A 20,155-nucleotide genomic window follows, 5' to 3' on the forward strand; every position below is an offset into this window, starting at 1 on the left:
TTCAACTTCTATTTTAGCTACTGAAGTAATATTCCATGTATTCAACTTTGGTATTTTAGGCTACCGGTAGTTGTCTTATGGTATGAAAAATGATTAAGTCTCCTGAAACCAACTGAAGCATTTTCAACAGTACAAGCTATTTATAAATTGTCATTGCTTAGGTTTAAAGTGTGCCAGAGAGGTTTTAAGAAATTTTAAAAAGCAGGCTCGATCTTCACTGGGTGCTGCTTTGCTGCTGTTTGCACCCGTCTGAGCCTTATCAATTCAGTTTTCAGTGTAGAATTTCATAATGTTACTGCTGCCCTGCTGTTTACAATCCACTTACAGATGGGGGTATGTCCTAAGGCAGTCATTCTGCCAGTACTGTACTGGCCAGCACTTCCTCTCCCACACTTTCCATACTCCATTGCAGTCACCTGCATGGCAGCATCTGAACGCCTGCCCCTCTGTTGAATATACTGTGTTTCCACGATAATAAGTCCTCCCCCGAAAATAAGCCCTAGCCCTACATGTAAAAAAAGAGAAAAAATCTCACCTACCGCTGGCATTCTGACACATCCTCCTTCAAGCTGACAGAGCAGTTTTTCCTGGAAGTGGGGCTTGAATACCCAGCCTCCAGCAAGCTAATGCTCTGATTAGTTAATCTCATTGGCTGACGCGGCGCTGGATTAACCAATCAGAGCATTAGCTTGCTGGAGGCGGGGTATTCAAGCCCCACTTCCAGGAAGAACTGCTCTGTTGGTTTGAAGTAGGACGCGGCAGCCTACAGCAGCGACTGACACGAGTGTGAGGACCATAGGTGAGTATTATTAGACACCCCCCGAAAATAAGACATTGTGCCTCTTTTGAGGAAAAATTAATATAAGACAGTGTCTTGTTTTGGGGGAAACACTTGGTTTTTAGATTTTTTTAGGGGGTGGGGCTAGTGATTTTTTTGGTTAAAACTGGCAGTGTATTCTAGGTGTTTTAAGCTCTTAAAGTTCATACTTGTTGGTTGGTGCTTCTCCTAGCATGTAGTATGTAGTGGAATGAGGACAATGGATATGGACTGACAGAGAGGCAAAGGCTGAATGAAGCGAGTCAAACGTAAGGTACTGGAATCTATGGAATCTTGTATACTGGACATACTCTGTAGATCATAATTGTATTTCAACAGTACAAATGTGCTTTTCCTCTTACAATCACTTAAAGCCATTGAATACAGTGCACACAGTGCTGGACATCATTTGATGTTCTGTTTGTCAGAATTACCTTCCAGACATAAATAAATGCAAGGTGAGTGTATAATTTATGTAAGCTTACTAATCTTATGTCCCTGCATTATTTTTATGTATTGCTGGATCTTGCATTTAGCAAGGCGTGATTCCTTTTGGTAGAATATTTAGGTAAATATGTTCTTCCTTTAGCCATTATGATAATAATATAAATAATCAATAATATGAATCAAAGTGCTAACGACCACTTGTCTGTGTGTCTATGTGTGCGGTATGAGTTATATGCTCCGCCCCATATCACATGGTGGTGATGTCATCGCAGGTCCTACAGCATAATAAAACATGCAGAGTCTGACATGAGCCGTGTGCTCAGAGGACCTGTGATCATGTCACCTTCATGTGATCAGTCACCTGAGCTCTGACCTCTGCCCCTGATGATCACATAACAGTGACATCATCACAGGTCCTTCACTTTGCAGAGCTGTGCGTGTGAAAGATGTAGCAACAGAGCTGTGCGTATGTGAGACGAGGAGCAGAGCTGTGCGTGTGTGAGATGGAGGAGCAGAGCTGTGTGGGTGTGAGATGGAGGAGCAGAGCCATGCAGGTGTGAGATGGAGGAGCAGAGCCATGCGGGTCTGAGACGCATAAGCAGAGCCATGCGGGTGTGACACGGAGGAGCAGAGCCGTGCGGGTGTGACGTGCATGTACCAGAGCTGTGTGTGACATGCGCCTGTAGCAGAACTGTGTGTGACGCACTCATGTAGCAGAGCTCTGTGTGTGTAACTAGCATGTAGAACAGCTGTGTGTGTGACTTGCATGTAGCACAGCTGTGTGTGACTTGCATGTAGCACAGCTGTGTGTGACTCGCATGTAGCAGAGCTGTGTGTGTGTGACTCGCATGTAGCACAGCTGTGTGTGTGTGACTCGCATGTAGCACAGCTGTGTGTGTGTGACTAGCATGTAGCACAGCTGTATGTGTGACTCGCATACAGCACAGCTGTGTGTGTGTGATGTGCATGTAGCAAAGCTGTGTGTGTGTGACGTACATGTAGCCAAGCTGTGTGTTGCACATGTAGCACAGTTGTGTGTGTGTGTGACGTGCATGTAGCAGAGCTGTGTGTGTGACCAGCATGCAGCAGAGCTGCATGTGGTGTGTGTGATGCGCATGTAGCACAGTTGTGTGTGGTGTGTGTTATGCACATGTAGCAGAGCTGTGTGTGTGACGTTCATGTAGCAGAGCTGTGTGTGTGTGTGATGTGCATGTATAAGAACTGTGTGTGATGCACATGTAGCACAGTTGTGTGGGTGACACGCATGTAGCATAGCTATGTGTAGTGTGTGTGATGTGCATGTAGCACAGTTATGTGTGGTGTGTGTGACGCACATGTAGCAGAGCTGTGTTTGGTGTGTATGTGATGTGCTTGTAGCAGAACTGTGTTTAGCGTTTGTGATGCGCATGTAGCAGAGCTGTGTGTGGTGTGTGTTACGCATGTGGCACAGTTGTGTGTGGTGTGTGTGACGCACATGTAGCAGAGCTGTGTGTGGTGTTTGTGATTGACATGTAGTTGAGCTGTGTGTGCGACGCGCATGTAGCAGAGCTGTTGTGTGTGTGACACGCGCATGTACACAATGACTGTGTTGTCACCGTAGCAATGAAATCCTTTTTCAACTTTAATGAAACTTGTCACCGAAAGGACCAAAAATAATAAAACTTAGCTTTTATTGATTTTTAAATAATAAAAAGGCGTCCTTATATTTTCTCATATGTGCTAAAAGTCACACAATAATTAAAAACAGTAGGGCTTAGATATATAGATGAACACTGCTCTGTCCCAACAATCTAGGTGCATTGGCCGGGAATCAAACCCGGGCCTCCCGCGTGGCAGGCAAGAATTCTACCACTTCTACCACTTTTGTATTCCCTGATGTCTTTTTCTATCCAGGGTTACTCAGATTTCTATTTGTCAATGACTTGCACCGCCAGATGTTTATTAAAGTGTGGTGAAGCACTCACTGTCAGTGACCTTGAACACTTTTAGTTCTCTATCACAGGGTAGGCCTGATGTCCTCTGATTAGTCACGGTACAGTGATGTCTGTTAATCTACAGTCAGTAATATTGTACCTGACACACACATTTACTAGTACTGTCGTCCCATTTATAACAGTTGCTCATTAATATTGCTTGGGTCGTATTTGTTCTTATTATTTCTAGAACAATATCGCGGTGATTGATTTATATAGAAATCACCCCGATATGTCACCATTAGGTGTTAAGTCCGGAGTATGTTTTTGTATAACGCAGACCCAAGCTTATATTGGCTTGATACTCTATGGTATTCCCTTATGCCTATGACTGATCGCATGCGCCATTCATTTCTTATGGCTCATGTGATTATATACCAAGGTTAATTGCAACCAGACGACAGTTTCAGTGATTATCAAGGATAGAGATAAGTTGTTCCAAATAATAATGGGTTTTCAATATGTTCTCTCTCCTACTTATACATAGGCTCTATTCCGGAGAGATGATGCTCCCACTTGTATAAGTGATTATTACAGGTAGAACGTATATAAGATGAATAAAGACAGTGGCTGCATTAAATGGAACAGCTGCAGTATTCTCCTTCAGGATTTAAATAGCTGCAATAAAATGCTCTGTCCCAACAATCTAGGTGCATTGGCCGGGAATCGAACCCGGGCCTCCCACGTGGCAGGTGAGAATTCTACTGCTTCTACCACTTTTGTATTCCCTGATGTCTTTTTCTATCCAGGGTTACTCAGATTTCTATTTGTCAATATGTTCTCTCTCCTACTTATACATAGGCTCTATTCCGGAGAGATGATGCTCCCACTTGTATAAGTGATTATTACAGGTAGAACATATATAAGATGAATAAAGACAGTGGCTGCATTAAATGGAACAGCTGCAGTATTCATCTATGAGCTACTCATCCTTCAGGATTTAAATAGCTGCAATAAAATGCACATAGATAGTTTGGTGGTAGCCCAGAATGAATTCTAGGCTATCACCTATATCCAATGCCCTTTTGGATAAATCTCTGTCTCTGTATATGCAGTCTGTTGTGATGCACCAACAGCTGCTGACTAGAGTGATAATGATAGACTCTGTCTGTTATAGTTGTAGTTGTATATGTCTACGTGGGTTGCATTATGATGAACATACAACCCCCACATAGATTAGTTCTTATGGAGAGAATCGGCCCATGGAACCTATCCCTCCCTCTCCATCTACGCGTTTCCACAACCTTGGAGATGGTTGCTTCCTCAGGATGGAGCTAACCTAACATGACCAGCCTCTCAGGCTGTCAGGATGTAAAATGAGCAGAGATGGTAAGTGTTGCTATCCCAAGGGTTCTTATACCCAAGGCTCCGCCTACTTCAGGGCGGGGCTTGTATTGTAGGAGTGAATCAGGCTGCAGTCCAATATGTCTCACATTTCCCTTGCGCTCATTTATATGCGCTTATTCGAGTATTACACTTGGCTCCTCCTCGCAACGTAATCACGTAATCCAGGAACATGTCATGGACCGCAGCGTAGGCTGCTCTCTTTGACTGTCCGATCACGTGATGTCATGACGTGCGGGGGGCGTGTTAGACCGGAGGTCCGATCATATACATTTTCCTTATACTCATCTGTAAGTGCTTCTTCGGGTGTTGCCTCCCCGCAGCGTGATCAGCGATCAAAGGACATGTCATAGAACGCAGCATGAGCTGCTCCGTTCTGACTGTCCGATCGCATGATGCCATAGCGTGCGGGGGGCGTGTCAGACCGAAGGCACGATCATGTGATGCTGTGACGTGCGGGGGGTGTGTCCGCTGGCCTGACACTCCGATCACGTGACATCATGACGTTCGGAATGTCTATTGGCCTGATCATCCGGTCCCCTGCTCCTGTAAGTTACAGATGGGCGTGTCAGACCGAAGGCACGATCATGTGATGCCGTGACGCGCGGGGGGTGTGTTCCGCTGGCCTAGCACTCCGATCACGTGACATAATGATGCTCGGAGCGTCTATTGGCCTGATCATCCGGTCCCCTGCTCCTGTAAGTTACAGATGGTATTAAATATTCAACCAGCTGTCTCACAGGAGACTCTTAGGGATCGCAGCGAACATTTTAATCGTTCATTCGCCTAAACCTGTGACACATAGTTGGACATATTCCTCAGACTGGTAGTCACCCAGTCATACAATGCGCGGAAGATTGGTATCTTTACCGCACCTAGCGATTATCTCACCGAAATTGTGTGTCACTTCGGTTGTACACCTCAAGTGATATATCCGTTACAAGTAATTAGCATATTTTAGACTGCAGCATAATTATTCATGAACACTACAAAACGTTAGTAATCCACCGCCTGATTATATATGTGGCAAAAACATTTTCTCTGTTTTTGATATTATGAATCTCGCATTCTGTGACCAGACAGCTGATTCTCTCTCAAGATCAGAGTGTTTGCTTCATCCATAGGGGGTAATAATGGGAATCAATGTCTCATATATGCAAGGACGCATGCTTTATAGACGATGAGGTTTATTCTATTGTCAATATCATCAGTTTTTACGTGAGACCATCAGATCAACTTCATATCGATTCTTTTGGGGACATTAATCTCCTTTTACCTCATAGACGAGTCAAAAACAAATGTTACTCATCATTTAGGGATTACGGAGGAATTCCACTATATTGTCTCGCCAATCTTCAAACATCCCCTCTTCACTGTGGCCTAGTTTTAGTTCTGTATTATACTATTTTCAGACGAATGATGCAAAGGAGAGACATTCATTTAAACCCTTAGGATGGATGGTTTCAAGTCTATATATCCATCCGCACTCTTTTTGTAAAAGCTTCCGGTCCAGATTTCCTCTCCGTCCATTTGGCTTAATCATTTCAATTCCTCGGAAGGTAAGTACATCCGGATTGTTTCCGTGCTTGTCCCTAATATGGTTTGCCACACTAGTTTGTTCCCCCCGATTTATGTTCCCTATATGCGCTAATACCCTCCTGCGCAGTTGTTGAGTTGTTTTCCCTACATAATCGAGGGGGCAGGGACACGATGCTACGTAGACCACACCACTGGTTTTGCAGTTGATGTAATCACGTATTTGATATACTTTTCTGGTCGCAGAGCTTACAAAAGATGATCCCCTTTGCATATATTTGCATGCCTTACAGCCTGCACATCTGAAAAAGCCTCTTGGTGGATTACCTGTTACCCAAGTTTGAAGTGTGTTTGGTGTTGATAGATGGCTCCTAACTAGTCGGTCCCTTAAATTCCTGCCCCTTTTGAAGGTTATCAGGGGTCTCTCAGGTAGGTATTGTGCTAGATCTTTATCTTTCAAAAGGATTCCCCAATGTTTGTTTAGAATCTGTCTTACTTCAGCTGAGTGATCGTCATACGTACCGATTATCCTTATTTTGCCGTCTCCTTCTTTGCTACTTTTATGTTGCAATAAGGTTTCCCTATCCAGATTTTTTACGTGATCACTCGCTATTGAGATCACTTCTTCTGGATAGCCTCTCACTTCAAAACGATGGGCCATTTGCTTCATCTTTTCCTGGAAGTCTTCCTCCCGGGAACAATTCCGTCGCGTTCTAATCATTTGCCCCTTCGGAATCCCCTTCTTCAGGGGTATTGGGTGGTGGCTATTATAATGAAGCAAAGCATTCGTTGCAGTGGACTTACGAAAGATTGTTGTTTCCAGAGTTCCTCTTTCGGTTTTTTCAATACATAGATCCAAGAAATTGATGGATATTGAGTTAATCTCTGCCGTAAAAAACAGGTTCAGACTATTCCTGTTCAGGCGTTGGACAAACTCCAAAAATTTTTCTTCGGATCCGGTCCACAATATGAGGACGTCATCTATGAACCTAATCCATAGGTCCACAGATGACGTCCACTCCTCATTCTCCTCGCTGAAGACAGTTGTTTCCTCCCACCAGCCCAGGTACAGATTTGCATAGCTGGGGGCACAAGGGCTCCCCATAGCTGTGCCCCTGAGCTGGTGGAAGTGTCTTCCTTCGAAGAGGAAGAAATTTTTTTGCAATACGAATGAGAGGAGTTGAAGTAGCAGATGGTTATGAGGTCGATATTGTATCCCTCTCTGGTCGAGATAGTATTTGGTAGCGCAGAGGCCCCCCTCATGGGGTATCGAACTATAGAGTGCCTCTACGTCCAAGCTGGCCAATTTGGTTTCAGATGATAAGGACAACCCTTGTAATTTTCTGAGGACATCAGTTGTGTCTTGAATGTATGTGGGTAAGGCCTCAACAAATGGTTTCAGTATCCTATCTAGGTATTTACTTACTCCCTGTGTGAGGCTATCAATACCCGACACAATCGGTCTACCTTTTAGTGGTGATAAACCCTTGTGCACCTTGGGTAGACTATAGAAGGTAGCCGTTTGAGGGTTTTGAGGAAAAAGGGCATGGAACTCCTTTTCTCCTAGCAGTCCTTCCTCCTTTGCTGATATTAAGATGTCCTTCAGTTCGCTTTGGAATCTATCTGTTGGGTCCCTTGGTAAGATCTCATAATTCTTTCTATCCTTTAGAATGTCCATGCACATTTTTTTATATTTCTCCAGGTCCATTATGACGATATTGCCCCCCTTGTCGGAGGGCTTTATGATAATTTTCGTGTCGCTTTCAAGTGACACCAGGGCCTTTTTTTCACCGGTAGTCAGGTTCTGATATTTGTACACCTTCTCCTTGCCCAGTCTAGCCAACTCTTCATTGACCATCCCCTCAAACAGGTCAACAAAGGGGGTTTCACCTATTGGTGCTGGGTTACTATTTTTAGATTTTAAATCCGTGAAGGGTCCATTACCAGGGATTCTTGTGTTTTCATTTTCAAGGGATTCCAAAGTCCTAAGGGCTTCCAAATCACTGAGATTTAACCCAAGTTCTTGACATTTTTTTCTATCTTGTAGTGAGAAATACTTTCTCCAACGCAATTTGCGTAGGAATAAGGATATATCGCGTGTCCAGCTGAATGCGTCATATTTATTCGTTGGAATGAACGTTAAGCCCTTTCTCAGAACAGATTTTTCATCATCCAATAGTTCTCTCGATGACAGATTCATTATTTGTAGTTCTTCTTCCCCTGAGGATGCTGATACTTCTGTATGGGAAGTGGTATTGCCATTTGGACCATTAAGTGATGTTCCTCTAGAGGTCCCAATGTTAGTTGCTATCTCAGTTGGTAAGGATAGTGCATTATGTGTAGATTTTGATGGTAGTGACAGTCCAGATTGTGAAGACACTCTGGGCCTACTGTATGCCTTTCTGTTCATTACGATGGAATGACCCCTGTCCCCCCTCTGTTTCGGGTCATGTACTGCATTATAGGTTGCCCTAAAAAATGTCTTTCTTTGGAACGAGTTCTGTCTCTACCATGTGCCCTTCCTCGGCCTCCCCCTCTTGTTCTACCTCTATTGGAGAAGGTGCCCCTCATGGAGCGCTCGCTACCTGATGCCTCCCCTTCAGATGAACTCATCTCGGATTCTGTGTACGTTCTTATATCGAAGGCTCGGTTATCGGTAAAGTCTTTAAGATCTCTATTGTACTGAAAATGTTTTCTTTCTTTCAGGAAGCCTGTGTATTTGTCTATTGTCATTTTCAATGCATGTTCTCTTTTTTCGAAATCTGCTTCCCCACTAAATTTCTGTACTTCCTTAATTTGATCGTCCAGACTACTCTTATTTTTTTCTAAATTAAGTTTCTCTTCTTCAAGCAGAAGGTTCATCAGTTTAAGCGAGCTCTCCACTGATTCCTTATGCCACTTCTCCATAAAGGGGCCATTTCTCAACCTGGGAGGTGGAGAGATTTGGATTCGTAGGCCTCGGGGTACTATCTTATTCTCTATGTAGTTTGACAATCCCTGAACTTCCCACCAGGACCTTACGAAGTCCTTATATGTCTTAGTCAGAGTCTTGAATGCTTGGTTAATGGAGTTCGTATGTAAGTGTGTCTCCATGTTTTTGTCAGAGAACACAGTTTTTGCCTCTGCTAGCCAGGGGGCGATGTCTATGCCTCCTGTCAGAAAGCCTGCCATTATAGATCAAAATTGTCACCGTAGCAATGAAATCCTTTTTCAACTTTAATGAAACTTGTCACCGAAAGGACCAAAAATAATAAAACTTAGCTTTTATTGATTTTTAAATAATAAAAAGGCGTCCTTATATTTTCTCATATGTGCTAAAAGTCACACAATAATTAAAAACAGTAGGGCTTAGATATATAGATGAACACTGCTCTGTCCCAACAATCTAGGTGCATTGGCCGGGAATCAAACCCGGGCCTCCCGCGTGGCAGGCAAGAATTCTACCACTTCTACCACTTTTGTATTCCCTGATGTCTTTTTCTATCCAGGGTTACTCAGATTTCTATTTGTCAATGACTTGCACCGCCAGATGTTTATTAAAGTGTGGTGAAGCACTCACTGTCAGTGACCTTGAACACTTTTAGTTCTCTATCACAGGGTAGGCCTGATGTCCTCTGATTAGTCACGGTACAGTGATGTCTGTTAATCTACAGTCAGTAATATTGTACCTGACACACACATTTACTAGTACTGTCGTCCCATTTATAACAGTTGCTCATTAATATTGCTTGGGTCGTATTTGTTCTTATTATTTCTAGAACAATATCGCGGTGATTGATTTATATAGAAATCACCCCGATATGTCACCATTAGGTGTTAAGTCCGGAGTATGTTTTTGTATAACGCAGACCCAAGCTTATATTGGCTTGATACTCTATGGTATTCCCTTATGCCTATGACTGATCGCATGCGCCATTCATTTCTTATGGCTCATGTGATTATATACCAAGGTTAATTGCAACCAGACGACAGTTTCAGTGATTATCAAGGATAGAGATAAGTTGTTCCAAATAATAATGGGTTTTCAATATGTTCTCTCTCCTACTTATACATAGGCTCTATTCCGGAGAGATGATGCTCCCACTTGTATAAGTGATTATTACAGGTAGAACGTATATAAGATGAATAAAGACAGTGGCTGCATTAAATGGAACAGCTGCAGTATTCTCCTTCAGGATTTAAATAGCTGCAATAAAATGCTCTGTCCCAACAATCTAGGTGCATTGGCCGGGAATCGAACCCGGGCCTCCCACGTGGCAGGTGAGAATTCTACTGCTTCTACCACTTTTGTATTCCCTGATGTCTTTTTCTATCCAGGGTTACTCAGATTTCTATTTGTCAATATGTTCTCTCTCCTACTTATACATAGGCTCTATTCCGGAGAGATGATGCTCCCACTTGTATAAGTGATTATTACAGGTAGAACATATATAAGATGAATAAAGACAGTGGCTGCATTAAATGGAACAGCTGCAGTATTCATCTATGAGCTACTCATCCTTCAGGATTTAAATAGCTGCAATAAAATGCACATAGATAGTTTGGTGGTAGCCCAGAATGAATTCTAGGCTATCACCTATATCCAATGCCCTTTTGGATAAATCTCTGTCTCTGTATATGCAGTCTGTTGTGATGCACCAACAGCTGCTGACTAGAGTGATAATGATAGACTCTGTCTGTTATAGTTGTAGTTGTATATGTCTACGTGGGTTGCATTATGATGAACATACAACCCCCACATAGATTAGTTCTTATGGAGAGAATCGGCCCATGGAACCTATCCCTCCCTCTCCATCTACGCGTTTCCACAACCTTGGAGATGGTTGCTTCCTCAGGATGGAGCTAACCTAACATGACCAGCCTCTCAGGCTGTCAGGATGTAAAATGAGCAGAGATGGTAAGTGTTGCTATCCCAAGGGTTCTTATACCCAAGGCTCCGCCTACTTCAGGGCGGGGCTTGTATTGTAGGAGTGAATCAGGCTGCAGTCCAATATGTCTCACATTTCCCTTGCGCTCATTTATATGCGCTTATTCGAGTATTACACTTGGCTCCTCCTCGCAACGTAATCACGTAATCCAGGAACATGTCATGGACCGCAGCGTAGGCTGCTCTCTTTGACTGTCCGATCACGTGATGTCATGACGTGCGGGGGGCGTGTTAGACCGGAGGTCCGATCATATACATTTTCCTTATACTCATCTGTAAGTGCTTCTTCGGGTGTTGCCTCCCCGCAGCGTGATCAGCGATCAAAGGACATGTCATAGAACGCAGCATGAGCTGCTCCGTTCTGACTGTCCGATCGCATGATGCCATAGCGTGCGGGGGGCGTGTCAGACCGAAGGCACGATCATGTGATGCTGTGACGTGCGGGGGGTGTGTCCGCTGGCCTGACACTCCGATCACGTGACATCATGACGTTCGGAATGTCTATTGGCCTGATCATCCGGTCCCCTGCTCCTGTAAGTTACAGATGGGCGTGTCAGACCGAAGGCACGATCATGTGATGCCGTGACGCGCGGGGGGTGTGTTCCGCTGGCCTAGCACTCCGATCACGTGACATAATGATGCTCGGAGCGTCTATTGGCCTGATCATCCGGTCCCCTGCTCCTGTAAGTTACAGATGGTATTAAATATTCAACCAGCTGTCTCACAGGAGACTCTTAGGGATCGCAGCGAACATTTTAATCGTTCATTCGCCTAAACCTGTGACACATAGTTGGACATATTCCTCAGACTGGTAGTCACCCAGTCATACAATGCGCGGAAGATTGGTATCTTTACCGCACCTAGCGATTATCTCACCGAAATTGTGTGTCACTTCGGTTGTACACCTCAAGTGATATATCCGTTACAAGTAATTAGCATATTTTAGACTGCAGCATAATTATTCATGAACACTACAAAACGTTAGTAATCCACCGCCTGATTATATATGTGGCAAAAACATTTTCTCTGTTTTTGATATTATGAATCTCGCATTCTGTGACCAGACAGCTGATTCTCTCTCAAGATCAGAGTGTTTGCTTCATCCATAGATGAATACTGCAGCTGTTCCATTTAATGCAGCCACTGTCTTTATTCATCTTATATATGTTCTACCTGTAATAATCACTTATACAAGTGGGAGCATCATCTCTCCGGAATAGAGCCTATGTATAAGTAGGAGAGAGAACATATTGACAAATAGAAATCTGAGTAACCCTGGATAGAAAAAGACATCAGGGAATACAAAAGTGGTAGAAGCAGTAGAATTCTCACCTGCCACGTGGGAGGCCCGGGTTCGATTCCCGGCCAATGCACCTAGATTGTTGGGACAGAGCATTTTATTGCAGCTATTTAAATCCTGAAGGAGAATACTGCAGCTGTTCCATTTAATGCAGCCACTGTCTTTATTCATCTTATATACGTTCTACCTGTAATAATCACTTATACAAGTGGGAGCATCATCTCTCCGGAATAGAGCCTATGTATAAGTAGGAGAGAGAACATATTGAAAACCCATTATTATTTGGAACAACTTATCTCTATCCTTGATAATCACTGAAACTGTCGTCTGGTTGCAATTAACCTTGGTATATAATCACATGAGCCATAAGAAATGAATGGCGCATGCGATCAGTCATAGGCATAAGGGAATACCATAGAGTATCAAGCCAATATAAGCTTGGGTCTGCGTTATACAAAAACATACTCCGGACTTAACACCTAATGGTGACATATCGGGGTGATTTCTATATAAATCAATCACCGCGATATTGTTCTAGAAATAATAAGAACAAATACGACCCAAGCAATATTAATGAGCAACTGTTATAAATGGGACGACAGTACTAGTAAATGTGTGTGTCAGGTACAATATTACTGACTGTAGATTAACAGACATCACTGTACCGTGACTAATCAGAGGACATCAGGCCTACCCTGTGATAGAGAACTAAAAGTGTTCAAGGTCACTGACAGTGAGTGCTTCACCACACTTTAATAAACATCTGGCGGTGCAAGTCATTGACAAATAGAAATCTGAGTAACCCTGGATAGAAAAAGACATCAGGGAATACAAAAGTGGTAGAAGTGGTAGAATTCTTGCCTGCCACGCGGGAGGCCCGGGTTTGATTCCCGGCCAATGCACCTAGATTGTTGGGACAGAGCAGTGTTCATCTATATATCTAAGCCCTACTGTTTTTAATTATTGTGTGACTTTTAGCACATATGAGAAAATATAAGGACGCCTTTTTATTATTTAAAAATCAATAAAAGCTAAGTTTTATTATTTTTGGTCCTTTCGGTGACAAGTTACACAATGACTGTGACATCATCACAGGCCATAAACCAGCAGGTCCTAAAACAACTGCCGTGTGCTTACAAATCCAATCTCTTTCACTATATTATATTAGTAAGTGACGCAATGGTATTATAATTGCCTAATAATTACTAGTCATTTCAAATAACAGAGTTGTTCCTCCGTGCAGTAATGAATTGTCCTTCACCTGTGCCAGCTTGAATTACTCTGCTAGACAAAAGGTGAAGGTAGCTTTGCTACATGTTAACTGTATATTGTACATAACCAAAAAAATTCTTCTTTTCTACAAAGAAAGTGATTCTCCATCTTGTATCAGTTCCTTTGACATTTTTACTTGCTTTATATGCATTAGCTATGTAATTAGTTTAATTGCCTCTTATTTGAGTTGACACTTTGGTGGCTTTCGGAACATAATACCATTTTCTATTACAGTTATGGTCCCAAGTTACAATATTTAAAAAGTTACAATCAAAGTATCATCCGGGAACTAATTATTTTGCAAGTAAGGAACTGAATTCATAGCTTATAAACCTACTGTAAATTGTGCATTTAGCCTCTTCCCGACGTATAGCATATGTTGGATATGACTGTCTGAAGCGGGCTTGGGAGACTGTAGGGTGCCCTTTGCATGTCATGGCAGTTGGGGCCTTCTAAGGCTGCATTCACACAGGGCGGATTTGCCGCGGTTCTGCCGCAGCAGATCCGCCCGCGGCAAAACTGCCCACGGCCGCTAATCTCGGGATTAGCCAGCCATGTGGACGAGGTTTCTCAGAAACCTCATCCACACGGGACGGCTAATCCGCTGCGGTAAATCCGGTTGAAACCGCGTCTGCGGCCGCCGCAGCCGCGGTTTCAAAAGAAGTAGCATGTCTGTTTACTTTCGGTTTTTTGTTTATTTATGTTACGGCCGCGCTCTCCTCTATGGGAGAGCTGGCCGCAACGGAAAAGCATGCGGCCGGACCGCTTCAAAGCCGCCGCGGCTTAAACTGCGGCGGTTCTCCCGGCGGACATCTCGCGGTTTTTGCTGCGCCCAAACTGCGAGATTTCCGACGAAAATACGCCCCGTGTGAACCCGGCCTAAAGGTCCCCAGGGCTGCCATGAATGATTACCTATTAATGCTGATAAAGATACAGTATAATGTAATACTATGGTACTAAAGAATGGGACTAAAGAAAGTTAAGTAAAAAAATAAAGATGGTTTAATTATAAAAAAATGTAAATAAAAGTTTAAAGCAAAACCTCTTTTCCCAGTCGTTGCATCAAAAAAAAGAAAAAAATTGGTATTGCTGTGTCTGTAAGAGTCGAGTTCATTAAAATATTACATTATTATTTCTGCAATGTCATAATTGTGCTGTTTTAGTCACCACATCTCCAATAAAAACTTGAATAAACAGACGGAGCAGCAGAGCTGTGCGTGTGACAGATGGAGCAGCAGAGCTGTGCGTGTGACAGACAGAGCAGCAGAGCCATGCATGTGATAGACGGAGCAGTAAAGCTGTGCGTGTGACAGACGAAGCAGCACAGTGATCAAGACGTCGTGTTTACCCTAAAATAGTAGCAATAAAAAATACAAGTCACCTCACAAAAAAAGGGTACCTCCCAAAAGTCCAAAGATGGAAAAATAAAACATTTAAGGGGGTCAAAAGATGGCAACAGAAAGCACTTAAAAAACAAACAAAAGGTATTTCAGTAAGCAGTAAAATCTATTTTAAAAACTATATAAATTTGGTATTACCATAACTCTTATTGGTTTTTGTGGGACGAGTTGTATTTTTCAATGGTATTATTTAATGTACTATAAAATGTACTAAAAAAAAACTTTTAAAAAATTCTAAGTGGAGTGAAATGGAGAAAACCCCCCAAATTCTGCCATTTTTGTGGGTGGGGTGTTTTATGGTGTACACACTGGCAAAAATGACATAACTTTATTCTTTGGAATAGGAGGATAACTTGAAATTCTGGCACAACCCTTTTAATGTGGGTGTTAGTCAAGCTTTCATCCTGCCCATGACTTGGGCAGGATGAATCTCTTCACAGGTCCCTTTAGGAAGGTGGTATTTTCTTCTACAGTACATTTACAAATCCAGCAATGTGTGAGAATCTTGGCTGTGTGCTGCAATGCGTCCAATATTACTAAGGCCTCATGTCCATGGCAAGCATGCAATTCTTCATGCGGATTTCCGCAGCAGATTCACTGGGAGTCACCATTAAATTGATTTCTTATTGCTTGCGGGAGATTGTGTTTTTTCCCGCATGGATGTATTGCGGATCGTACGCTCCTATAGAGATGAATGGAGCACATCCGTGCGTGCTCCGCGGTAAAACGGAGCATGCTGCGATTTACTATCCACGCGTGGCATCTGCAAATCAAATAAAAACAAATCTGCAGGTGATAAATGAAGTGCGGACACCCAATGCTACCCTATGGACCAATGTCCATGGGCGGATTTGATTTGCGGAATCCACATGGGTCACCCGCGCAGAAGAGCCCCAATTCAAAACGTCAATAGGGAAGCATTGGCATCCGCAACTAAATTTAAGCATGTGGATTTGATTTGCGGACAAATCGCATTATGCTCCATTTCAGTGCGGATTCCATGCGGATGGGCTCAATGAAATTCAATAGGTGCGGACGATCCGCAGTACATCTGCAAATACAATTGCACATGCACAGTGGGAAGGTTAAAATCAATTAGGGAGGTGGGTAAAAGCAGGGAGGTGGGGTTGTGGATTATTTTCCGCGCTGATGATTCGCAGTGCATTACATCCGCAATCTCAAATGGTTTCTGCAGGTCCCCTGCCGCAGAAATCCGCATGCAGAATCTGATCCGCCTGTGGATATGAGGCCTATGGGTGGCTTGATTTGCAGGTGCCACTCGCAGATTCCGCAAATCATATCCGCCCGTGGACATCGGGCCTTAGTCTTCTTCCTTGGAAACGTTGCTTCTCGTGTAGAATATTATACCCTACAGTGGTTTAGCAAATCCGGGCAATATGCAATCACTTTCTAAGATGAGAATACTCCTTTAAGCAGCCAGTAATGCAGTTACAATAGACTTTGACTAGTGAAAGCTTTCAAAAAATTTGCGATGCAAGTTGGTATATTGCCATTCGGCTATAAGAGACATTTCATTTCAGTGATATCAACAATCCACTCACACTTTTCCAAGAAAAGGGCCGCCGTCCAGAAGAAGACCTCTGCATGTCAAGAAAAACTAATGACCACAGACAGCAAGAAATCTGATTAAGTAGGCTGGCTCAGCTCAGACAACCTAGACTGCATGCAAAAGCTCTAATAAGTGATTGAAACAAATATATCAACAACTGTGCCCATGCATACCGATGCCTGCCATTTACATACAGCTATTTATCTCACTGTGAAGACTGGATTTATATTGTGATAATTATGGATTATTGACAACTGAATCTCAATTTAATATAATGGAATACAAAGCAAAATGCAGATCAATGCCGAACTTACTAAGCAACAATTACTTTCTGTTATTTGCTGGGTACTGAGATGTCCAAGGAGCAGCTAAGGCTCTGTTCACATCCAATGATCCAGCTAAGAGACATGAAACGAAATAGGCCACACAACGCTCCACAAGCTGCGGTAAATTCCGCACGAAAATGCGCAGGCTACCTGCGGAATTGAAAATGGCTTAAAACCTGCCTGCAATTCCGCATCCAAATCCGCAGGTAGACCTGCAGATTTAGGTGTAGACTCCCACAGCTGTGGAGTTGGCTGCATCCTGCGGCGTAATTCTGCGTGAAAGGACCCGTTTCGAACAAGAACCGGGTAAAGGTTCAAAACATACTCCGCCTGATTGTATCCTGTTTTAAACGGCACAAATGGAATAAAGCAGAGCACTTTCTTTATATGAAAAATCCAGTTCCTTATTCTTTAAAAATTTGCTGCTTGTGAAGAAACTGTGATGACTGGGCGGTGTGACTAGAGGATAAAAGGAGTACTGCATTGGATGGAAGCAGTGCAGAAACATCAGACTGGGTGAGCTAATCCCTTTCTTTATCTATAGGGGCATCTTAGGCTGGCTTCACACAAACGGATTCCTATTGCGGAATTCGCGATCGGCGTCCATGCGAAAGATCCACAGGAAATGGCATGCATTGAAAGGTATGTACTTTCGCTTTTTCCTTCACACTTATGAAAAGGAATTGTGTATTCCGCGAGCGGAGGAAAAAACGAAGCATGATCCCATTTGCTGCAGAATCCTCACAGACGCCTTCTATTGAAATCAATGGAGGCCTTCAGACCCGCAGGCAATCTACAATTAACATTTTTAAAAATTTGCATTGCACATGACCGACAGTGAGGCTCCGCAATATAGATTTTTCAGGTTCACAGGGTTGTCGGCCGGGGTCACAGCTATATTCAGCTGTGGGACCCGCATGCAGAATCTGGCTCATTCGTGTGCAGCCGGCCTTATCAGGTGCGTTTTATAGAGCGAAAAATATGGTATCCTAGCATTTACCAGTGATTAAAGCAGTAATTTAAATTTTCCATTTTTACACATACCTAAAGGTGGAGCGGGCTGGATATCACTCCAACTGCCCGACTCCATTCACAGTACACAGCGAGTCATAAATGAGTTACTGCCTGTTTAAGAGTATGTTTACAAGTAGCTGATGTGCTGCTGATAGAGTAAAAATCTGCACCACAGATGTGGAATTTGACTAGAAATCAGCGGTGTTTCCGCTTCTGATTTCAGTAGCAAAAGCACTCCTCCTCACCTTCGAATTCTTTACGCTGTCAGCGCTTTCTTCAGCCGGCGGCATCTAGTGAGCGCCACTCGTCAGGTAATGCCATTTCTGAATCAGCCGAGGGATACATGCAGCGTGTACCAAACATGTCGTAGCAACAAGTTGTGAACAGACCCAAATATACAGTCTTCGCATCAATATGCTGGATGTATCGGCCACATTTCTGGATGTGGAGAACAGCAGCTTTCCAAAATGCCACTTTCATCATTATTAGATACCTGCTAAAAGGCACATTTCGGGGGTTCCATGCTCAAAGAATACTTTCAGAGATTTGTACAAAAACAGGCGCCAAGAAATGCTGATGCATATTATTAGCAGATAATTAAAGGTAAAGTACATGTTCCATAATGTGAAGGTTCAATCAATACAAGTCTCGAGCCAGAACACGTTTTCCATATCCACGTTTGTAACTAAAATTTGTAATTGTTAAAATGTGTCCAAAATGAAACATAAAGTAAATTTGCAAACCCTGCGAAGTGCGATCCTGCCATCACACCTCCTTGAATTTGTTCCCTACTTCTTGCAAACCTGGTAAATGTATGTACAGGGATACACTAAAGAGCAGATGGAAGGCAGTATGACTGCTAGATCAGGCTTTGTTTGTCTCAATGAAGGCACTCTTAAGAAGATGGCTCCGATTCTGGCCATTTAACCATTTAGATGCTGCTGTCAGTGTTGACAGCACATTGAAATAACTGATAGAGGTAAGGGACTTCCTCTGTCCCCAGATCAGTCACCTCACAACAAGATTGAATATAAATGTAATGGTGGTCTTATTACTTGTCCCCCAGCTTTCCAGGAGCCCTGAATGCCATATCTGACTAATTATAGCAATGTATGTGGTATAAACGCTTGCATAACTCTGCAGTTGACATTCAGGATCCTGGAAAAGCTTGGTGACAATGGACTAATGATTCCATTAGTTGACACCCAACTTTTCAGGAACTCTGCATGGCACCTCTGATTATGGTGAGGTATACATTTCAGCACAACTGGGCACCAATCAGCTGTACCTACGGGCGGCTCTCCTCCACTTCCCCTATTATGTAGCTAGGAGCTGTGTGTTAAAGAGTGGAGGAGAGCCGTCTGTACCTACAGCTGATTGGTGGTGGAGTAGTAGCAGTTCCCTCCAGCTAACTAATCATTAGTTCATACGGGTGGGCGGCTGCTATGGAGCGATCCTTATCACACAGCAGTGGAAAAGAGCCACCCGTATGACTAGCTTATTACTGAGTGCCAGAGGGAACTGCTGCTCTTCCGCCTCCACCAATCAGCTGTTAGTACGGGCTCCCCTGCTATGTATGTGATCCCAGCCGGCAGCTGTGTAAGAAGGATGTGCGGTTCTTTCTTACACAGCGGCCAGTCAGTCCAAATTACAGCACGTTTGCTTTAGGCCTCCTTCACACGGCGTCAAAGTTGCGTGATTTTCACGCGTTGCGACAATGCTACAATTCTATGTATGTGAAGCCCATGCTTTCCTATGGGTTCCTTCACATTTGTGAGGTTTTGTAGCATGCGACATTGTGAGTCAAAAACCTTGCGGGTTTCGCGATATGCCCGCGACTCGTGAGGTCTTGTAGCCCATGTTTTCCTAAGGAGCCTTCCTCTCTGTTGCATCGCACTGCACGAGAACATGATTTTCGTGCAGTGTGATGGAAACTTTGACAGTAGGAAATCCTACTGTCAAAGCCCTGGTTGCAGTAAAAAATAAATAATACATCACCTAAGAGGCCCTGTCATCTCTGGCGCGGGTCTCCCTTGAAGCTCTCCAGCACTTGCTTGAAGTCTTCTGCCTCCTCTTCCTGGATTGGAGGATCAAAATCTCAACCTTCAGGAAGAGCTGACTGTTAAAGAGCTCCATGGCTCAGCCAATCAGAGCCAGTGCTTATTGAACCAATCACAGCCATTCAATGAATTAATGAATGGCTATGTTTGGTTCATTGAGCGCCAGCAA

General features: G+C 43.4%; 1 protein-coding gene across 5 annotated transcripts in view; it reads left to right on the forward strand.

The window, feature by feature from the left end:
* Positions 1 to 20,155, forward strand: part of CTXN3 (cortexin 3) — a 195,537-nt gene that overhangs the window by 60,401 nt on the left and 114,981 nt on the right. For 2 of the 5 annotated variants that reach the window (XM_066603151.1, XM_066603152.1), the window contains one exon: positions 17,457 to 17,554. The exons of the other annotated variants lie outside the window; for them this stretch is intronic. In XM_066603151.1, coding sequence (XP_066459248.1) covers positions 17,538 to 17,554 — 17 coding nt within the window. In that variant the 5' untranslated portion in view covers positions 17,457 to 17,537. The remainder of the gene's footprint in view (positions 1 to 17,456; positions 17,555 to 20,155) is intronic. 5 annotated transcript variants of the gene reach the window in all.

Source organism: Eleutherodactylus coqui, chromosome 5 (genome assembly GCF_035609145.1).
Source record: "Eleutherodactylus coqui strain aEleCoq1 chromosome 5, aEleCoq1.hap1, whole genome shotgun sequence".
NCBI classification, from domain to species: domain Eukaryota; kingdom Metazoa; phylum Chordata; class Amphibia; order Anura; family Eleutherodactylidae; genus Eleutherodactylus; species Eleutherodactylus coqui.